General features: G+C 46.2%; 1 protein-coding gene and 1 pseudogene across 4 annotated transcripts in view; both read left to right on the forward strand.

Moving 5' to 3' along the window:
- CYFIP2 (cytoplasmic FMR1 interacting protein 2) overlaps positions 1 to 17,518 on the forward strand; it is a 142,355-nt gene that overhangs the window by 51,350 nt on the left and 73,487 nt on the right. For 2 of the 3 annotated variants that reach the window (XM_017517069.2, XM_017517070.2), the window contains exons 12-20: positions 468 to 587; positions 1,078 to 1,203; positions 5,804 to 5,970; positions 6,698 to 6,845; positions 8,997 to 9,071; positions 9,970 to 10,123; positions 11,785 to 11,941; positions 12,471 to 12,567; positions 14,279 to 14,355. In XM_017517069.2, the coding sequence (XP_017372558.1) occupies positions 468 to 587; positions 1,078 to 1,203; positions 5,804 to 5,970; positions 6,698 to 6,845; positions 8,997 to 9,071; positions 9,970 to 10,123; positions 11,785 to 11,941; positions 12,471 to 12,567; positions 14,279 to 14,355 (1,121 nt within the window). The remainder of the gene's footprint in view (positions 1 to 467; positions 588 to 1,077; positions 1,204 to 5,803; positions 5,971 to 6,697; positions 6,846 to 8,996; positions 9,072 to 9,969; positions 10,124 to 11,784; positions 11,942 to 12,470; positions 12,568 to 14,278; positions 14,356 to 17,518) is intronic. The other variant, XM_017517071.2, reaches the window with a different exon arrangement.
- Positions 14,362 to 16,742, forward strand: LOC108295043 (annotated as a pseudogene). Its single transcript, XR_005198083.1, has one exon. The product of XR_005198083.1 is annotated as a bifunctional methylenetetrahydrofolate dehydrogenase/cyclohydrolase, mitochondrial-like (transcript).

Consider the following 17,518-nt stretch of genomic DNA (forward strand, 5'->3'; position numbering starts at 1 on the left):
TGGTGACTCACACCTGTAATCCCAGCACTTTGGGAGGTTGAGGCAGGAGGATTGCTTGAGTGCAGGAAACCAGCCTGGGCAACACAGTGAGACCCTGTCTCTATAAGAAAAAAAAAAGAAAAACATATTGTCACGTACATATATTTGATAGCTCTAAGTAGGTGTATGTTCTGAGTTTCTATATAGTGTGCACTTCCTACTGTGAATGCAGTCAGAGTTTGAAAGGTGCCGTCCTGTGATGCCCCAGGGTGATTATGAGTGGGGCTGTGGCATCACCACCTGAACCAAAGCCTTCAGTGATTTATAAACCACGTGGCCTTCAGCAAGGCACTTGTCTGAGCTTCAGTTTATCTGTCAAGGAGATGTAATAATAGCCCTTCCCTGCAGTGTTCTTGGGGGAATTAATGAGATAACGTATAAAAGTGTCAGGCGCAGAGATGGTGAGTATGACACTTGATGCTCCCCAGGTGGTGACGGGCTCGGGGCTGGACAGCCAGAAGTCAGACGAGGAGTATCGCGAGCTCTTCGACCTAGCCCTGCGGGGTCTGCAGCTTCTGTCCAAGTGGAGTGCCCACGTCATGGAGGTGGTAGGTGTCCCAGGGCAGGGGGCCTCACACTGACCTCCCTTTCCTTGGAATCTGCCTTCATCTCTCCCTAGCACTCTCTTTTTAACAGATTTATGGAGTTAAAATTCACATGCAATACCATTTACCCATTTAAAGTGTAGGTTCATTGGTTTTTAGTATAGCCACAGTCAAATATAGAACATTTTCATCACTTCTAAAAGAAGCCCTGTGTTATCTCCCCTCTCATCTCGCTAGCCCTAAGCAATCTGCTTTCTACCTCTATAGGTTTCCCTATTCTGGATGTTTCATATAAATAGAATCATATGATACATGGCCTTCTGTATTGGGCTTCTTTCATTTTGCATGTTTTCAAGGTGTTTCCATGTTGTAGCATGAATCAGTACTTTATTCCTTTTTTTCAGCTGAATAATATTCCATTGCATGGACCCACCACATTCTGTTTGTCCATGCATCAGTTGATGGACATTTGGTTTGTTCCCACTCTCCCCAGTACTCTTGGAAGCTGGTTCACCCCACAGACAAGTTCTGCAATAAGGACTGCCCTGGCACCGCAGAGGAATACGAGAGAGCCACACGCTACAATTACACCAGTGAGGAAAAATTTGCCTTTGTTGAGGTAGGTGCAGACTTTCTGCATCTCCCTCCCTCCCTGGGACTGCAGCTTATGGTGGTTCCAGAGTAGTTCCGAGCAAGAAAACAGCATTGGTCGCCCTAATTTGCATGTTCTTCCCTGCCCTCCCATCTAAATTAATCTGTCAGAAGTTATGCTGTCTCTCAGAATTGATTAGAAACTAATTCTGTTCTTAAAAACCCAAAGAAAAATGTCCACTCCCCTAAAAAAATGGGCACAAAGAGGCCAACGGAAGAAACAAAAGAAAAACAAATGGCTAAAAGAGGTATGAAAAATGCCCAAACTGATCGGTGGTCAAAGAGCTACAGATTGGAATAAGACGGGATGCAGTGTTTACCAATCAGGATAGCGGAGATTTGCAGATGGGCGATGCATGTTGCAGGTTAAAGTGCGAGAAATAGACATTCTCGTGTCTTTAGTGGTCAGTCTACCTTTTACAGGCTTTCTGTGAGAGCAATCTGATTACATGTACTCACGTTTTTAACGTGCATACCCTTTGGCCAAGTCCTTCTTCTGGGAATAAATCCCAAGGAATTAAGCCAACTGTGCAGAGGTATATGTACATGGATATTTATCACAGTGTTGTTTATAATACCAAAATATGTGAAACAAATGTTCTTCAATATGGAATCAGGTATGTAAGTTAAGATTCAGCTATATCATTGCATACTATGCAGTCTCTAAAAGCGGTATACCATGGCTCATGCCTGTAATCCCAGCACTTTGGTAGGCTGAGGCAGGTGGGCCGCTTGAGGTGGTCTCCTCAGTTCGAGACCAGCCTGGCTAACATGGTTAAACCCCATCTCTACTAAAAATACAAAAACAAATTAGTCGGGCATAGAGGCGCACACCTAATCCCGGCTACTCGGGAGGCTGAGGCAGGAGAATTGCTTGAACCCGGGAGGTGGAGGTTACAGTGAGCCAAGACTGTGCCATTGCACTCCAGCCTGGGTGACAGTGAGACTGTCCCAAAAATAAATAAATAAATTAAAAAGTAAAACAGGTATACTGACGTGGAAAGCTATGCTCAGTATATCATTAAGTTAAAAAAGCAACAAAGAACAGCACGTCTGTAGTTTTAATGCTTATAGAGAAGAAGCAAAACTATATCTAGAAATACATATGCATATACTCATAAAAGTGGATATTTTAAAATTCATAAAGAAATATGTAATATATCTAAATATGTATATCAACACACACAAAATAAAAATCCAAATATAGACATTTAGACCAAAAACAGAACAGCATGTAGAATGATTCCACTTACACCAAAATACAATATGCTTTTTATATTTGTGCAAAACTGAAGGACATAAATATGTTGTATACCAAACCATGAACAGTAGTAATTTTGGAAACAGGACTGTCTGATTTATAACCTTTTGTATTGTGTTATGTTTGATTACAAAATGATGTTCCTATTTGGAAGGAAACTTCTTTTATACTAGGTTGTGAGTGACAGCTCTTTCTTTGAGGATCATTTGAAACCTACAGGAGACTAATCTAGAAATCAGAGACCTGGGTCCTACCCCTGGGCCCTCTGGTCACTTCAGCTCTCAGACCCTCAGATTCCTTGTCTGTAAAATGGGGCTAATAATCTCTCCCATGCCCCATCCCAGGGTTATTGTGGAGAATCAAACAATAATTGTCAAATAAGATAATGAAAGTAGATGAGCCCTGAAAAGTTGAAGGGTCATACAAATGTAAGAGGTTAGCGTCTTCTCTCCAAGCTTCACATTAAAGGACTGAGGCTCAATGGCATAATTTCAGAAAGGAGAAAAATCATATTCACATTTGACATTGTCCTGAGTGGTCCTGAACCTCTTGGCACTTCCATTGCTAATGGGCAAACTGGAAGAAAGTTTTGCAGCCTTCATTACTAGAAGACAAAGTCATCCTCAAGCCTATTTAAAGTGAGACAGTCAGAGGGTAAATGCAACTTTGTAAAACTGTCTGTGCACTTATTTCGTTAATAGAAGGGATACACAGGCGCTGTAAGTGATTTAGAAGGTGCCCCCCCAACCCCACTCCTGCCTTCACCTTGCCGCAGCCTCCTGTCATCACCCACACAGCCATCAAGAGCATGTCACTGTATTTCCTTCTCGTCCTTGCTTTGCTATACATTGAGAGGTTTTATCATTTTTATCGCGTTCATAAAACATGTTTAAAAATTGAAAAGTAGTTCAGTGTGGCCTTTAATAATAAAACGAAGTAAAAGTAGTAACTTAACTGCACCATGTCATTCCATTCTGAGTCCCCAAACAGGAAACACTTGTTAAGTGATTCCTCGTGGTACTTATCTCCCTAGTTCTAACAGGCTTATGAGACTATTTCTTGGTTTTTCAATTTATGACATTTTCTACTTTGGGGAATGAGGCTATAGCTCTCTCCTTCCTACCTCCCATCCCCGCAACATACCTTGTGTCCCTTTTTGGTAAAATCAATAGTTACCTTATTATTATTATGACCAAGTAACTGTCATCCATCACTGAGCCACATGATCTAATGTGAATACATTTATTTTCTTGCACAAGTTTTTGTTCTTCATAGAATTTGCAATGCTTTGTTTTGTTTTGTTTTCTATGAGTCCATCAAAAAGGCAGCCCCCAACATACCAACGAACTGTACAACTCCTTACAAAACAGTCCGTCCGTGTCAGCATTTGATGAGTTTTGGTGTTCTTTTTTCCTGGAGCCGTTCCTCTGCAAGCCCTCTCCTTTCCAGTCTGCACGGGTTTGTCTCTAGAGCAGCCCAGCCGCTGATCCAAGATCCTCCTCGTTATTATTTTGGGAATTCTCTTTACCTCCTTCCTGTGTTGGATCCCATTCACGTATCCTCCTCTATGAAGTATTGAGATCTTTTGCCCATTTTTTAAAAAGTGGGTTTCTGTCTTCCTATTACGGAATTGTGAGAATTCATTCCATATTTTAGATTACAAGTCTTTAGTCAAATATGTGTCACAAATATTCTTTTCTCATCAGTAATTTACCTTTTCATTTTTGAAAGGGTGCCTTTTGAAGAGCAGCTGTTTTTAATTTGGGTGAAGTCCAATTTATCGGTTATTTGGTGGGTCATGATTTTGGGGTTTCAGCTAAGAACTCTTTGCCTGGTCTGGAGTTGCCAAGATTTTCCATTAGATCCAACAGGCCTGCCCACTCCTCTGTGTTTGGAGTTATTCTGAGACATCCTCATTACTTGCTCCTTCCTTTATCCTAAAGTCTCCTAGTTACATGTGTAGCCAGTAGCCCAGATTCTGTTATGATCTAACAGTCCTCTAATGTTTCTCTCCCATTATTTCTCTGCACTAAAGCCTCTCGCCAACAAAATTGTTGTACTCTTGGTGCCAATGCAAACCATCACCTCCTGAGTTGTTTTCATACCAGTTCTATCTAAAAATGTTCTTTTTCTTCCTTTAAGTTTTAGAGGAAAAAAAAAGAGGCTTAGGGTCTAAGCTCATTCATTCATTTATTCGTTCATTTTCAACAAAAACTTTGCCCGCCATGGGCACAGACACTGGCAGTGGGGCGTGCACAGCGCAGCTGGACATTGTCCTGTGTGTTTCCAGTCTGGTGTAGAAGGTGGAACATGCCATTATGGGTGTGATACGTGTCACAGTTTTGAGGCGGACGATCTGCCACATGCCTTTTGAATCAATTGAGAAATTAATGTCAGAGGCCAGTGGAATCAAAGGTTCAGACTCACTGCTGATAAAGCTGGACTAGAGAATGTGGCTTTCACCCAAGGCCACACCAGTCTTCCTATACCTCCTACATCTCATTAAACTTGCCACTAGGTAATAGGCAAAGCAGCTGCACAGATACCTGCCCCCTTTCCTCAGGATGGTAACTGTAAGAAGTGGCCAGAAACCTAGAAGGGAGGCCACATGCTCGCAGTCAGGCAGGTCCCGAAAGAGAGAGCCAAGGACAGGCCAGGCTCTTCTCATCACACACGCCTGAATCCCTATGTCTCCAAACAGGTAAGTGAGTTAGGGTAAGGAGAAGGGAAGCAGGAGAGCAGAGGCATTCTTCCCCATGACTTCTGCAGAAGAAGTTTTGATTTTGTAAACTCAAGCAGCAACTGGCCAAATGGCTTTGAAAACAGATGTACAAATTCTTTAGAAAATTTTGTAGTAAAAAAGTTCTATGTGACATTGTCTGTGAGTGGTCCTGGTCTATGGAGAGACCTTCAAAAGCCAGAGCACTACTTAAAATGCTCAGTGTGTGGCCCATGGGCCAGCTACCGTTTGTCAGCAGTCAGCAACAAAATCGGGAGCTCATGTCAGGATGAAAATCAGTTGCATTGCAAAGAATGCTGTTAGTTGAGCTGCTAGAAGCAGCCAGAACCCGCTTGTGTTTCGTAGCAAGACTTTCTCAAGGAATGAAGCAAAGTGCTCATGTACGTACATTCTGGCACAGGTTTCTTACCTAGCCATGCACGGGCACTTTGAGTAGCACTGGCCTCATGCCTCCCTGTCGAGGTGGTGACATCTCACTCCCTGCCTCGCCTGGCGAGGTGGTGATGGGTAGTAGACAGCTGATGTGCTGGACATGGCGAACCTGACCCTTGGCCTATGCCTGCCCAGGTGATCGCCATGATCAAAGGCCTGCAGGTGCTCATGGGCAGGATGGAGAGCGTCTTCAACCAGGCCATCAGGAACACCATCTATGCGGCATTGCAGGACTTCGCCCAGGTGACGCTGCGTGAGCCCCTGCGGCAGGCGGTACGGAAGAAGAAGAACGTCCTCATCAGGTGGGTTTTCAGAGGCCTTCAGGAGCTATCAGACATAAGCATGCAAGGTACCCATCAGAGAGGATGTACTGACTCAGCCACTGAACACACACGGGTCCTTCCAGCAAGCTCCAGAGGGCTCCTTAGGAGATTGGGCATTTGGGATGAATTAGACCTTCATCTGTGGGTTTGAAGTCCATATCCACTGCTGTCTAGCTGTGTGAACTCAGTCAAGTTACTGACCTTCTCCAAACCTCAGTTTTCCTCATTTGTAAAATGGGGATTATAATACTGCCTGCTGCCTGTTGGGATGATGAAATGTGGTAGTCCACTTGTAGACCTAAGCGCACGCAGCATGGAGTAAGTACGCGCACATCTAAGCTATTATGAAAACTAAGCACACACAGATTTTATAAGACCAATGAGACCCCCCCTATACAGGAAGGAAAAATAGACATCTTACCTCACTCAAGTTCTGTCTCACTTGATGGGCTCAGAGCTGAGTTCTCAGACATCCCTTGGACATCAGAACCATGTGGGACACTTGTTTCAACACAGATTTCTGGAGTGTACCTTAAATCTGTTAAACCCGAGTTTTGGAATGGGGGCAGAAATAAGCATCTTTACGAGCACCCCAAGAATTCAAATGCAGGTGGTCCTGGGACACCGTGGGCCCTAGAAACACAAGCTTGCAGAGCCTTTCTCCCGTGGTGAAATCTGGTCTGAGTCTTCATTCTTCCTTCCCCAGTGTCCTACAGGCAATTCGAAAGACCATCTGTGACTGGGAGGGAGGGCGCGAGCCCCCCAATGACCCATGCTTGAGAGGGGAGAAGGACCCCAAAGGTGGATTTGACATCAAGGTGCCCCGGCGTGCTGTGGGGCCGTCCAGCACGCAGGTAAGTGGCTCCAGGCACGGGCCAGCTACGTTGACTCAGAGGCCAGCCGGGCTACGGTAGATCATCATGGCTGGCCGTGGGCAGTGAGGCCGGGAGGCATTGGTCAGGAGGGGCAGGGTTGAGTGGCTGCTCTGGTTTTATTCTGCCTTCTTGTTCTGATATAGAAAGGAGGACCACTGGCTTAAGATTCAGGAGACCTGGATTCTAGTCCTAGATGCCTGTGTGACCTCGGGCACGTTACAGATCTCTCTGTGCCTCAGTTGTTTAACCTGGCTAATGGGGATAATACCACATCCACCGAGCCTGGCTGTCTTCTAGTCCTATGAAGTATATATTCCAAAGTGCAGGAGGAGTTTAAAATGGAATCTATATGCATCTATCCTGTCCCTCTTTAATAAGCCCTGGCCCTTTCCCCCAAAAGTTCTGCCTCTGACTTGCTGTGTGATCTTGGGCAAGCACCTTGACCTCTCTGAGCTCTGATTATCTTCTCTGTAAAATGGAAACTTTGGATGAGATTGTGTTACTAACAAAATACCCCTTAGTTCCACATCCTTCCAAAAGTGCCAAGTATTGAAAAGCCCTTGTCCCCTTAGAGGACGTCTAGTATTTGGAAACACACAGAGTTGCCAGCCAGAGCTTCTGCACAAGCAAATCAGCAGCAGTGCCTGGCCTTGAACCCTGGCCTTGAACCCTGGCCTATCCAGAGCAGTCATAACATTATAGGAAAGAAGTCAATAATCTGGGTATCTTAGTTAAATCCCTGCTACCTGCTTAAGGATAGGTAGTTTCTGGTAATATTTTTGAGGTACTAAAAAGAGCAGATGGTTCTCATTGCAGGTTTAAGGGTCTCACAGGCCTCACTTCCCATGACCTTTAAGCCTCTCTCTGCTGTGAATCACCCAGGATGGACCATCTGAGGCCCACGCCCCTACCCTTCTCCCTGTGTGTGTGTCTGTGTCTGTGCTGGGGGCTGGGACAGGGGGAGGAGGGTTCTCGGCAGGGCCGTCCCAACCCCCCTTGGCTTCACAGCCCTCTGCCGGTTTTCATCTCACCTGCTGGTTGTAGGACGCCCCAAGGAAGCATCTGCAGACAGTTCCGTGTAGTATCAAGGGTTGAGGGCCTGGGGACATTGAGTAGGGCTTCCAGGTGTTTCTGTAAGTTTTAAGACATGAGTGAGCAGGAGACAGACAAGGCACAAAAGACACTGGAAAGGAGGAGGAGGGGGCTCAACAGGCAGAGAGAAAAGGAGAGAAGAGGAAGGAGTATTTGGGTAGACGATATGAGAAGGGTGGGTCTCCAGCAGTGAATCCCCCCACCCCTGACCTCCACCAGGTCATGCTAGGTGGCACAGACGTGTTGAATAAACTCCTAGACCACCAGAGCTAGGAGAGCTCTTAGAGAAAAGCTAGGCCCTCCCCCTATCTTACGGATGGGGAAACTGAGGTCTAGAGAGGGGAAGTGACTTGTCCAAGTCACAAGGTGAGTCCCAGGCGGAGGTGGGACAAGAACCCAGGTCTCCTGACACCCACCCAGGGCTCTGGGGTCTTCAGGACACAGTAGACACGGGCATCTTGCACAGTTGGGATAGAGGCTGTTGTGGTGAATTAAATGCTCTGTTAAGTATATGAGAGAAGAGTTCACCTTCATATGGGTGAAACCACTTTTCAAATACTTAGAGTTGGATATAAATCAGACAGCACCCACAACAGATTAGATGTGGATTCTTCCTTTGAGGACTTGAGAGGCCGTCATTAGAAGAGCGCTTCTCGGCTGGTAGGGATGATGAGACGGGCCCCCCAACAGGGCTGCAGATGGGGGACTGTCTAAGGCACCGACGGCCACCGTGGCTGCTTTCCCACAAAGGAGGCCCCGTGGCAGGGATGGTGGGTCACATGTTTCTGTGGCCGCCCTGCCTGCATCAGTGCCAGGCATGTGGTGGGGAAGATCCCAGGGAAGCTCCAGAGGCAGCAAAGACAAACGCGGTTGCTGGGAGGTTGGAGTGTCTCTGAGGCGGCCCCCGGCAGTCGCGGCGGCTTTCCCATCGTATACAATACCTCTTGCTTTTCTCTCTCTCTCTCTTTCTCTCTCTCCCTCTTCCCTGTCTCTCCTGCCCTCCCATCCCCTCTTCCTTCTCTCCTATCTATGTCTTAGGCCTGCCAGTGGTCCCCGAGGGCTTTGTTTCACCCCACTGGTGGCACACAGGGCCGAAGAGGCTGCCGATCCCTGGTATCACACCGCCTGGCTGGGTTGGTTTGGGTACCCTTCTCGAGGAGGCAGCAGGAATGGACTAGCCTGGCTCCTCAAGGCCCCTTCCAGCCCTAAGATTCACACACAGATGATGTGGAGAGATCTAGATTAGCAAAGAGAACCACCCCACCGCACTTGCATCCTTTGCACTTAAGGCACCCTGTAAGCAGGAGTTAATTGTCTAGTAGCCTCCTGTGTAAGTACCAATGTTAACCCGCTTTCTACCCCGGACTTCGGCAGGCTGTGCAATGCAGCTGATGCCACCAAGGGGGCGCCAGCACTCAGCAGTGGGGTCAAAACACTGAGGGTCAGGAACAGGTGTGGGAGGGGGCTCATTCTGATCTTATCCCATTTCTCAGTTCCTCAGAATGTTAGTGCTGAAAGGGACTGGTGTGAGAAGGCATCTGGTCCAACCCCCTCGTGTTACATAAGACAACTGAGGCCCAGAGTGGGGGCTTTGTTGCCTAAGGTCACACAGCAAATCAGCAGCAGTGCCTGGCCTTGAACCCTGGTCTTTTGACTCCCGGTCCAGTGCTCCACCCATGGCATCTGTGGCCCTCTGGGAAAGCAGGGAGTGACTCCAGGGTGACACGTAATGAGGTTCTCCTCTGATATACATACCCTTGGCCAAGCAGAGCAGGGAGCTACCTGGTGTGGCCAGGTCCACTGGCCCAGGAATGCCACGGGGCCCGGTTTGGCCATGAAGGTTTTCACAGTTCCGCATTTATTTCTCAAACCTAAACTGGTGCTTCCTTAAGACAGTGCTTTTTAAAAGCAGATACCTGCAGAAATAAATAAATAAATACAACATGAAGCAACCTTTTCCCCAGGGTAGAGGGCCAGCTTCTGACCTTCTCATCTTGCTTTCTTCTTCAAGCTGTACATGGTGCGGACCATGCTTGAATCGCTCATTGCAGACAAAAGCGGCTCCAAGAAGACCCTGAGGAGCAGCCTCGACGGACCCATTGTCCTCGCCATAGAGGACTTTCACAAACAGTCCTTCTTCTTCACACATCTGCTCAACATCAGCGGTGAGCTGCATCCCACCCCCGCTAAGGCATTGGGGGAGGGGATGAGGGCTCTCAGAGCCACTGAGACCACCAAGCCAGGCACTGCAAAGGGATGTGATCATTGACCGTAAGGGGCACATATCACCACTAAGGAAAAAACATGCACACTTTCCATTGGGCTTTTGGAGTTAGGAAACACCAGTCTCAACTCAGCTGTTCTGACCTAGCTAAAGTTGTCCAGGAGATACCTGTGGCTAATTTGTCATAAAGTCCTTAGTAGAGAGGGATCAAAAGCAAGAATATGCACATACACATAGTTGCTAGACTTTTGCTACTCAGCCACAGCTGAGCACTAATTAGTACTTGCTGCTGCCAGCAGGGGAGGCTCTCGAGCCACTTCCCAATCCTTTGTTTGTCACACTTCCTTTCCTTTTAGTAAGAGGTATGGGCTGGGTGTCGTGGCTCCTGTCTGTAATCCCAGCACTTTGGGGGCTGAGACGGGTGGATCACCTGAAGTCAGGAGTTCAAGACCAGCCTGGCCAACATGACGAAACTCTAAAAATACAAAATTAGCTGGGCGTGGTGGTACATGCCTGTAATCCCAGCTACTGGGGAGGCTGAGGTAGGAGAATTGCTTGAACCTGGGAGAGGAGGAGGTTGCAGTGAGCTGAGACTGCGCCACTGCACTCCAGCCTGGGCGTCAAGAGGGAAACTCCATCTCAAAAGAAAAAGAGAAGCACGTCACTTGCCTCAGCTTCGATCTCATCGTACAGGAACTGCTTTTTAAACTTGATCAGACGAAGAGTAGTATCTCAGGGACATGAGTCGTTTTATGTCTGCCCGCATTGAAAAGAGTCATCGTAACAAACAGTACAAATTTCTCCTTTAGAGAGTAGCCAGGGAAGGGCCTTCAAGACCTCAAAACTGCATGGGATCTAGGAACTAACACACATAAGGGGTCAAGGAGCCACAATCCAGTTGAAAGTGGGCACTTGAGGCCTATCTTGACACTGTGTTTGTGTAATGAAGTATACTGAACACACTTTTGTTGTTGTTGTTGTTGAGATGGAGTCTCTCTCTGTCACCTAGGTTGGAGTGCAGTGTCGCAATCTCAGCTCACTGCAACCTCTGCGTCCTGGGTACGAACAGTTCTCCTGCCTCAGCCTCCTGAGTAGCTGGGATTACAGACCTGCACCACTACACCCAGCTAATTTTTTTTGTATTTTCAGTAGAGGCGGGCTTTCGCCATGTTGGTGAGGATGGCTTGAAACTCCTGACCTCAGGTGATCTGCCTGCCTCAGCCTCCCAAAGTGCTGATATTATAGGTGTGAGCCACTGTGCCCAGTCACGAGCGTACTTTTCATGCTTAGATTGCAGGTTTCCAGAATAACTTTATAGGAGGGTGTTGGGAACTATACGGGCATCTAAAGCTCTAAAATGTCACTGCCTCCCCTTCTCTCCTGCCACCCCACAACCACTGCCTCTCAAGCTTAACAAATGCCATTTTCCAAGTAGATGTTAGGTGTGCCTTTAAGTAAAAGAGAGCAGCATCTATTAATCAATATTAAGACCTGCTAAGTACCTAACACAGTGACAATAACAATAAAAATTAATAAAAACAATAAGAACTAAGGTCTTTCAGTGCTAAGTGTAACCCAAGGCTCATTCTCTTATGCTTTCAGAAGCCCTGCAGCAATGTTGCGACCTCTCCCAGCTCTGGTTCCGAGAATTCTTCCTGGAGTTAACCATGGGCCGACGAATTCAGTTCCCCATTGAGATGTCAATGCCCTGGATTCTAACGGACCATATCCTGGAAACCAAAGAACCTTCTATGATGGAGTAAGAGGCAGGATTGGGCCAGCAGGTGGCTCCTGGGGTACAAGTGGAGGGCAGTTTGCCAGGGAGCTCCTTCTTTCCAGAAGGAGGCACTAAGTTGGAAAGAAACCAGGCCGTGTGCCCCACCATGGGGAGAGCTCAGGCCAGACAGAATCATTTAACTCAGCCTTGTAGACAAATTCTCCCAGCCCAACTGCCCTTCCTATGTCTTGTCAGCCTCATAACAGCTATGCTCAGAAAATAATCATCTCAGGATCAGGAAGGTCATATTCTTAACTGCCACCTGATGTCTTTTAGTCCCAGATGAATGTTTACAAGTCTTGGTTTTATTTGCATCTCGAACTTTTTATTTCTTTGGTCCGACTGTAAAGTAAGTTGTTCCTAAGTGGTGGAGGCACTGGGAACATCAGAGACAGCTGAAAGATGGTCTTTTCCTGACTCTGAACTTGTTTCTATTTCCCAAGCAAGTATAAAACTGTCTCCCTTTAGGGGGGTCATTAGTAAGCAGCTGGCTGTGTTTTTCCCTCTCCAGGTATGTCCTCTACCCTTTGGATCTGTACAACGACAGTGCTTACTATGCTCTGACCAAGTTTAAAAAGCAGTTCCTGTACGATGAGATCGAAGCTGAGGCAAGTGACGTGCTTCTCTTTTTCCTCCTTTAATCTTGTTCCAAACTCTGGATTTTTCCAGTCTTGCTATTAGCATAAAGTAGGAGTATGAGTGACTTGTTCTGGAGGATTCTCTGTGATCATGGCCATCAGAAGACCTGTGCAGCCTCTGAGGGCAGAAGTACAGACAGACACCCAGCTCAGGGCCTGCTGTCTTTCTCCTCCCACGCCCAAACTCTGTGCTGCACCATAAAGGGCTTCGTGTGCATGTGTAGATACCCCAGCTCTGCCTGCCACCTCTGCTCAAAAACAGTGTCCAGACCCAAAACCTATGATCACACACACCCATTGTGCCATCCAGAGGTGAAGCCAGGTAAGAGAGCACACGGCCCTGGAAGAGGCTTGAGCCACCTGTATAAGCTTCTCAGAGCTAGTTCTAGAAGGGGAGAATGGGACCTTAGCGCACACGCCCATTGTGACCCTATAGATTCTTTGCCCGGGGGGAGGTCCACTGATGACCCTTGAAGCACAAAGTGCAGGACAGAGGCCTCAGTGACCAAGGGCTGAGGAAAGCACTAAACACAGCGCTGTGCTTTTGTGTTCTGCATACCATGTGGGGTGTGAGATGAAGGATATGGAAGCTTTTTGAGTCGTTAACCTTATGGGGCCGAGGATCTGGTGAGAAAAGAATTGAAGGTTGATCACATATATATTAAACATAAAAGACTTAAAATATTAAATATGATAGTAAATATGATCTGTTTCCTTTGACGTTACACTCTTACCTAGTTAAGAGAAGGCAGGTAAGAGTGTAACCTTTACCCCATCTCATGGTCATTTCCTGCTTTTGCCATTTTTGGAAGATTTGGTTTGATTCTGTGTCTGGGTCTTCCCACCTGAGCATTATAGTTTATCACTGATGATAAGACTGAAATGGCAAGACTTTATTCATTGAAAACCAAAGAAATTTAAGCAAAGTTTGAAGGATGGGGCTTTTAAATGTGACTGACAACTTCATAAACAAATTTGCAGCCAGGTGCAGTGGCTCACGCCTGTAATCTCAACATTTCGAGAGGCTGAGGCTGACAGATCACCTGAGGTCAGGAGTTCGAGACCAGCATGACCAACATGGTGAAACCCTGTCTCTACTAAAAATACAAAAATTATCTGGGTGTGGTGGTAGATGCCTGTAATCCCAGCTACTCGGGAGGCTGAAGGAGGAGAATCGCTTGAACCCAGGGGGTGGAGGTTGCAATGAGCCAAGAGCACACCACTGCACTCCAGCCTGGGCAACAGAGCTAGACTCTGTCTCAAAAAAAAAAAAAAATTGAAAAGTAAAATACATTGAAAAAAAATAAGTCTAACAGAAGAGATGGATGGGGAGGCTGCCAAGTTAGTGGGCGAATATGAGCACTGACAGGTTCTGATGGTCTGTCTGTTGCATTCCCGCCAGGCAGATGGCCTCAGAACAGCTGAAGAGGGTGGCCGTGGGGAGGCCCGCTCCTCAATAGCCTTTTTGAACTTTGCCTTGTCTGTTGACTGACTGAGGACCCTGAGAGCAAGGGACCAAACCTCCCAAAATTAGCCACAGAATCTTCTTTTTCCCCTTCAAAGTGTCTTTCCCCAGAATGCATTTTGGGCAGTCCTGCGGGACTGGCCTCTTTCAGTTGGCTGAGTTTCTGTGAAAAAGCTGAATGGGCACCAGTAATGTTTCCTGCTTCCTCTCTACCAGGTGAACCTGTGTTTTGATCAGTTTGTCTACAAGCTGGCAGACCAGATCTTTGCTTACTACAAAGCCATGGCCGGCAGGTAGGAAAGCCCTAGAGCTGTGAGTACCGATCTCTTAAGGCTGCCACCTGGAAGACGTGACTTTCTGTTGTGAAATCTTCCTTCTTCTTTAGCACCTGAAGAAAACAGAGACATTCCACGGGCCCGGACTGGGTGCTGAAATAGAGTGGAAAGGAAACTAGGCAGATAGGGCGCTAACCTCACACAGCCTGCAGTCTAGCCGGAAAGACAGACATTGACTACAGCCCATGAATGCACAGTGACAAGGAGGTTAGATGCTCTCTCAGAGGCAAAAGCTCATGAGAACATATGACAGTTAAATTTGAACAGTTAAACCTTTGGGGCGGGGAACTAGAAAGGCCATATCTTGCGGAAGTGGTGTCTGAGTTCTTATCCGAAGTTGGTACGAGTGAAAAAAGTAAAACTAGGTGAAGGATGGGGCAGGAAGTTGCAGGCAAAAGGAGCTGCTTGCGCAAGGCCCCTGTGTCGGGAGTATAATGAGAACAGCATGCCAACCTCCCAGGGCTGTGGGAGGATTCCTGTGCATTCATACATGTCAGTGTCTCTTCACCACCACGAGGGGGCAGCACTGCCTGATGTGGCTGGGGAGGTGGGCATGGCCAGAGCACACCAGTTTTGTAGCTGCTTCTGCTAGGTGTGGAATGCCTCCAGATGGTTTCAAAAGTACCACAGTGACCTGATTCGATTTTTATTTGCTTTTGAAAGTTTACTCCCTTAAAAATATAAATGCGTGAAGAATGAATTGGAGAAGAATGGGTATGTGCAAATCAGATGAGGTCAGTGAAGAAGTCTGGATCAGAGATGTGTCTGGCTTAGAGGCTCCTGGGTATTGCCAGTATATGTTGATTTCAACCCTCACGAGTTCTTGCATTTCAAGAACCTGTAATAGCACAGATAAGGAAAACCTCAAATTTTATATGTAGCTATTTCCATTCTTATTGGAAATCCAAACATATCAACCAGTAATTCCAAGGATAGTTCCTTTCCTTAATAAATTTTCTTTCTGTGAAAAGGATTTGCTTCATTTTGCTTTTAGCAGCCAGAGTAGCCCTGATATATTTCAAATAGGAGTTGATGTGCCGCACACCCAAGTTTCTGTTAACATAGGCTGTGCATTCAACAACGTGACTCTTACAGGCTGCAAAGTATAGAAAGCATGCATGTAGGGCCCACCCGGCATGGTCACTGGCGTGGGCTATGCCTGCGCCTTCGCTCATGTCCATGTTGGCTGCCCGACTGCTGCAGTCTGTGCACAGATGCTCCCTCCACCCTCGCCCCTTCCACCTCGTGGCAGTTCGAAATGAAGCCGTGGTCATTTCTAGAAGGAAACTGGCCCAGCAGATCAACCAGGAAGGACAGCAGGAGGTGGAAGAGTGGGTGGCCTCAGGCAATAAGCGGCCACACCTGAGCATGATCCTCTTTGTCCAGAATCCTGCAATCACTCCTATGTCCTCAACAAAACCAGAGCAGCAGCAGATGTGGGAATCAACAGGGAGACAGTTGTGAAACCGGCTTCAATTTCAGAGGAAGAATTGTTGAATTTAATCAATAAACTGAATAATGATGATAACATAGATGGCCTCCTTGTTCAACTGCCTCTTCCAGAGCATATTGACGAGAGAAAGATCTGCAGTGCTGTTTCTCCAGACAAGGATGTTGATGTCATGTAATTAATGTAGGGCAAATGTGTTTGGACCAGGATTCCATGTTACCGGCTACTCCATGGGGTGTGTGGGAAATAATCAAGCGAACTGGCATTCCAACCCAGCTGGAAGAATGTGCTTGGCTGGAGGGTTAAAAAATGTTGGAATGCCCATTGCAATGTTACTGCACACAGACAGGGCACATGAACATCCCAGAGGTGATGCCACTGTTACAATATCTCATCGATATACTCCCAAACAGCAGTTGAAGAAGCATACAATTCTTGCAGATATTGTAATATCCGCTGCAGGCATTCCAAATCTGATCACAGCAGATATGATCAAGGAAGGAGCAGCAGTTATTGATGTGGGAATAAATAGAGTTCACGATCCCATAACTGCCAAACCCAAGTTGGTTGGAGATGTGGATTTTGAAGGAGTCAGACAAAAAGCTGGTTATATCACTCCAGTTCCTGGACTTGTTGTCCCCATGACAGTGGCAATGCTAATGAAGAATACCATTATTGCTGCAAAAAAGGTGCTGAGGCTTGAAGAGTGAGAAGTGGTGAAGCCTAAAGAGGTTGGAGTAGCCAGTAATTAACTATTGTGACTTATGTGTCACGGACAACACTCCAAGCCAGCTTAAGAAGCAAAGCAGGCCAATAGAAATGCAATATTTTTAGTTTATTCCACTGAAATTGTTTAAAATGATGCTTTGTATTTATTAAAAGCTTAAATGGGTGGGTGTTTGTGCACACACCTGCAGTACCTTGCCAGGGAGCATTCCACTATCATGCAGGGTCATGTGATCTAGCCAAGCGCAGCCATTAACCTAGTGGTGAACATGGAGACATTGTCCTATGGAGAATGGACGCTTAACTTTGTCACGCCCTCGGTTAAACATTTGCCTTTTCTAGGATTGCATTTCCCAAGTACTGTTCCAATAAGAGTTGATACTCATTTTAGGTACCAAACCTTTTGAGTTCAGCTGATCAAACCAAAGGAAAAGTGTTGCCAGAGGAAATTAGGGGAAAGGTGAAAAAGAAAAAAATGGTAGTAATTGAGTAGAAAGAAATTAACTTATATACGCATTGACTGGTCACCAGATTTATCTAAATAGAACTGAATTGGCTAGGGAAAAAAACTACATGTTAATTGTTTTTCTAAGCTGTCTTTTTGAGGCTTAGTCAGTCATTGGGAAACGTTTAAGATTGTTCCTTGCTATTAGTCCTCAGTTTATGTTTGTTACCCTTCAGTAAGTTCTCCTGATTTTAGTTTTCTAGGATCGAAAGGCTTCTTTTATACATTATTCATGTGTATTGTCATATTTATTTTTTGCTATATACTTTAACTTCATTGTTAAATTTTTGTATAGTTTCTTTGGTATATTTTAAAACCTATTTTTGAAAAACAAACTTGGCTTGATAATCATTTGGGCAGCTCGGGTAAGTTTGCAACTTACTTTTCCACCAGATAACTGTGAGCAGCTGCCTGCTTTTCTATGATGCACCCTGTTGACT

Source organism: Cebus imitator, unplaced genomic scaffold, assembly GCF_001604975.1.
Source record: "Cebus imitator isolate Cc_AM_T3 unplaced genomic scaffold, Cebus_imitator-1.0 Scaffold616, whole genome shotgun sequence".
NCBI lineage: Eukaryota > Metazoa > Chordata > Mammalia > Primates > Cebidae > Cebus > Cebus imitator.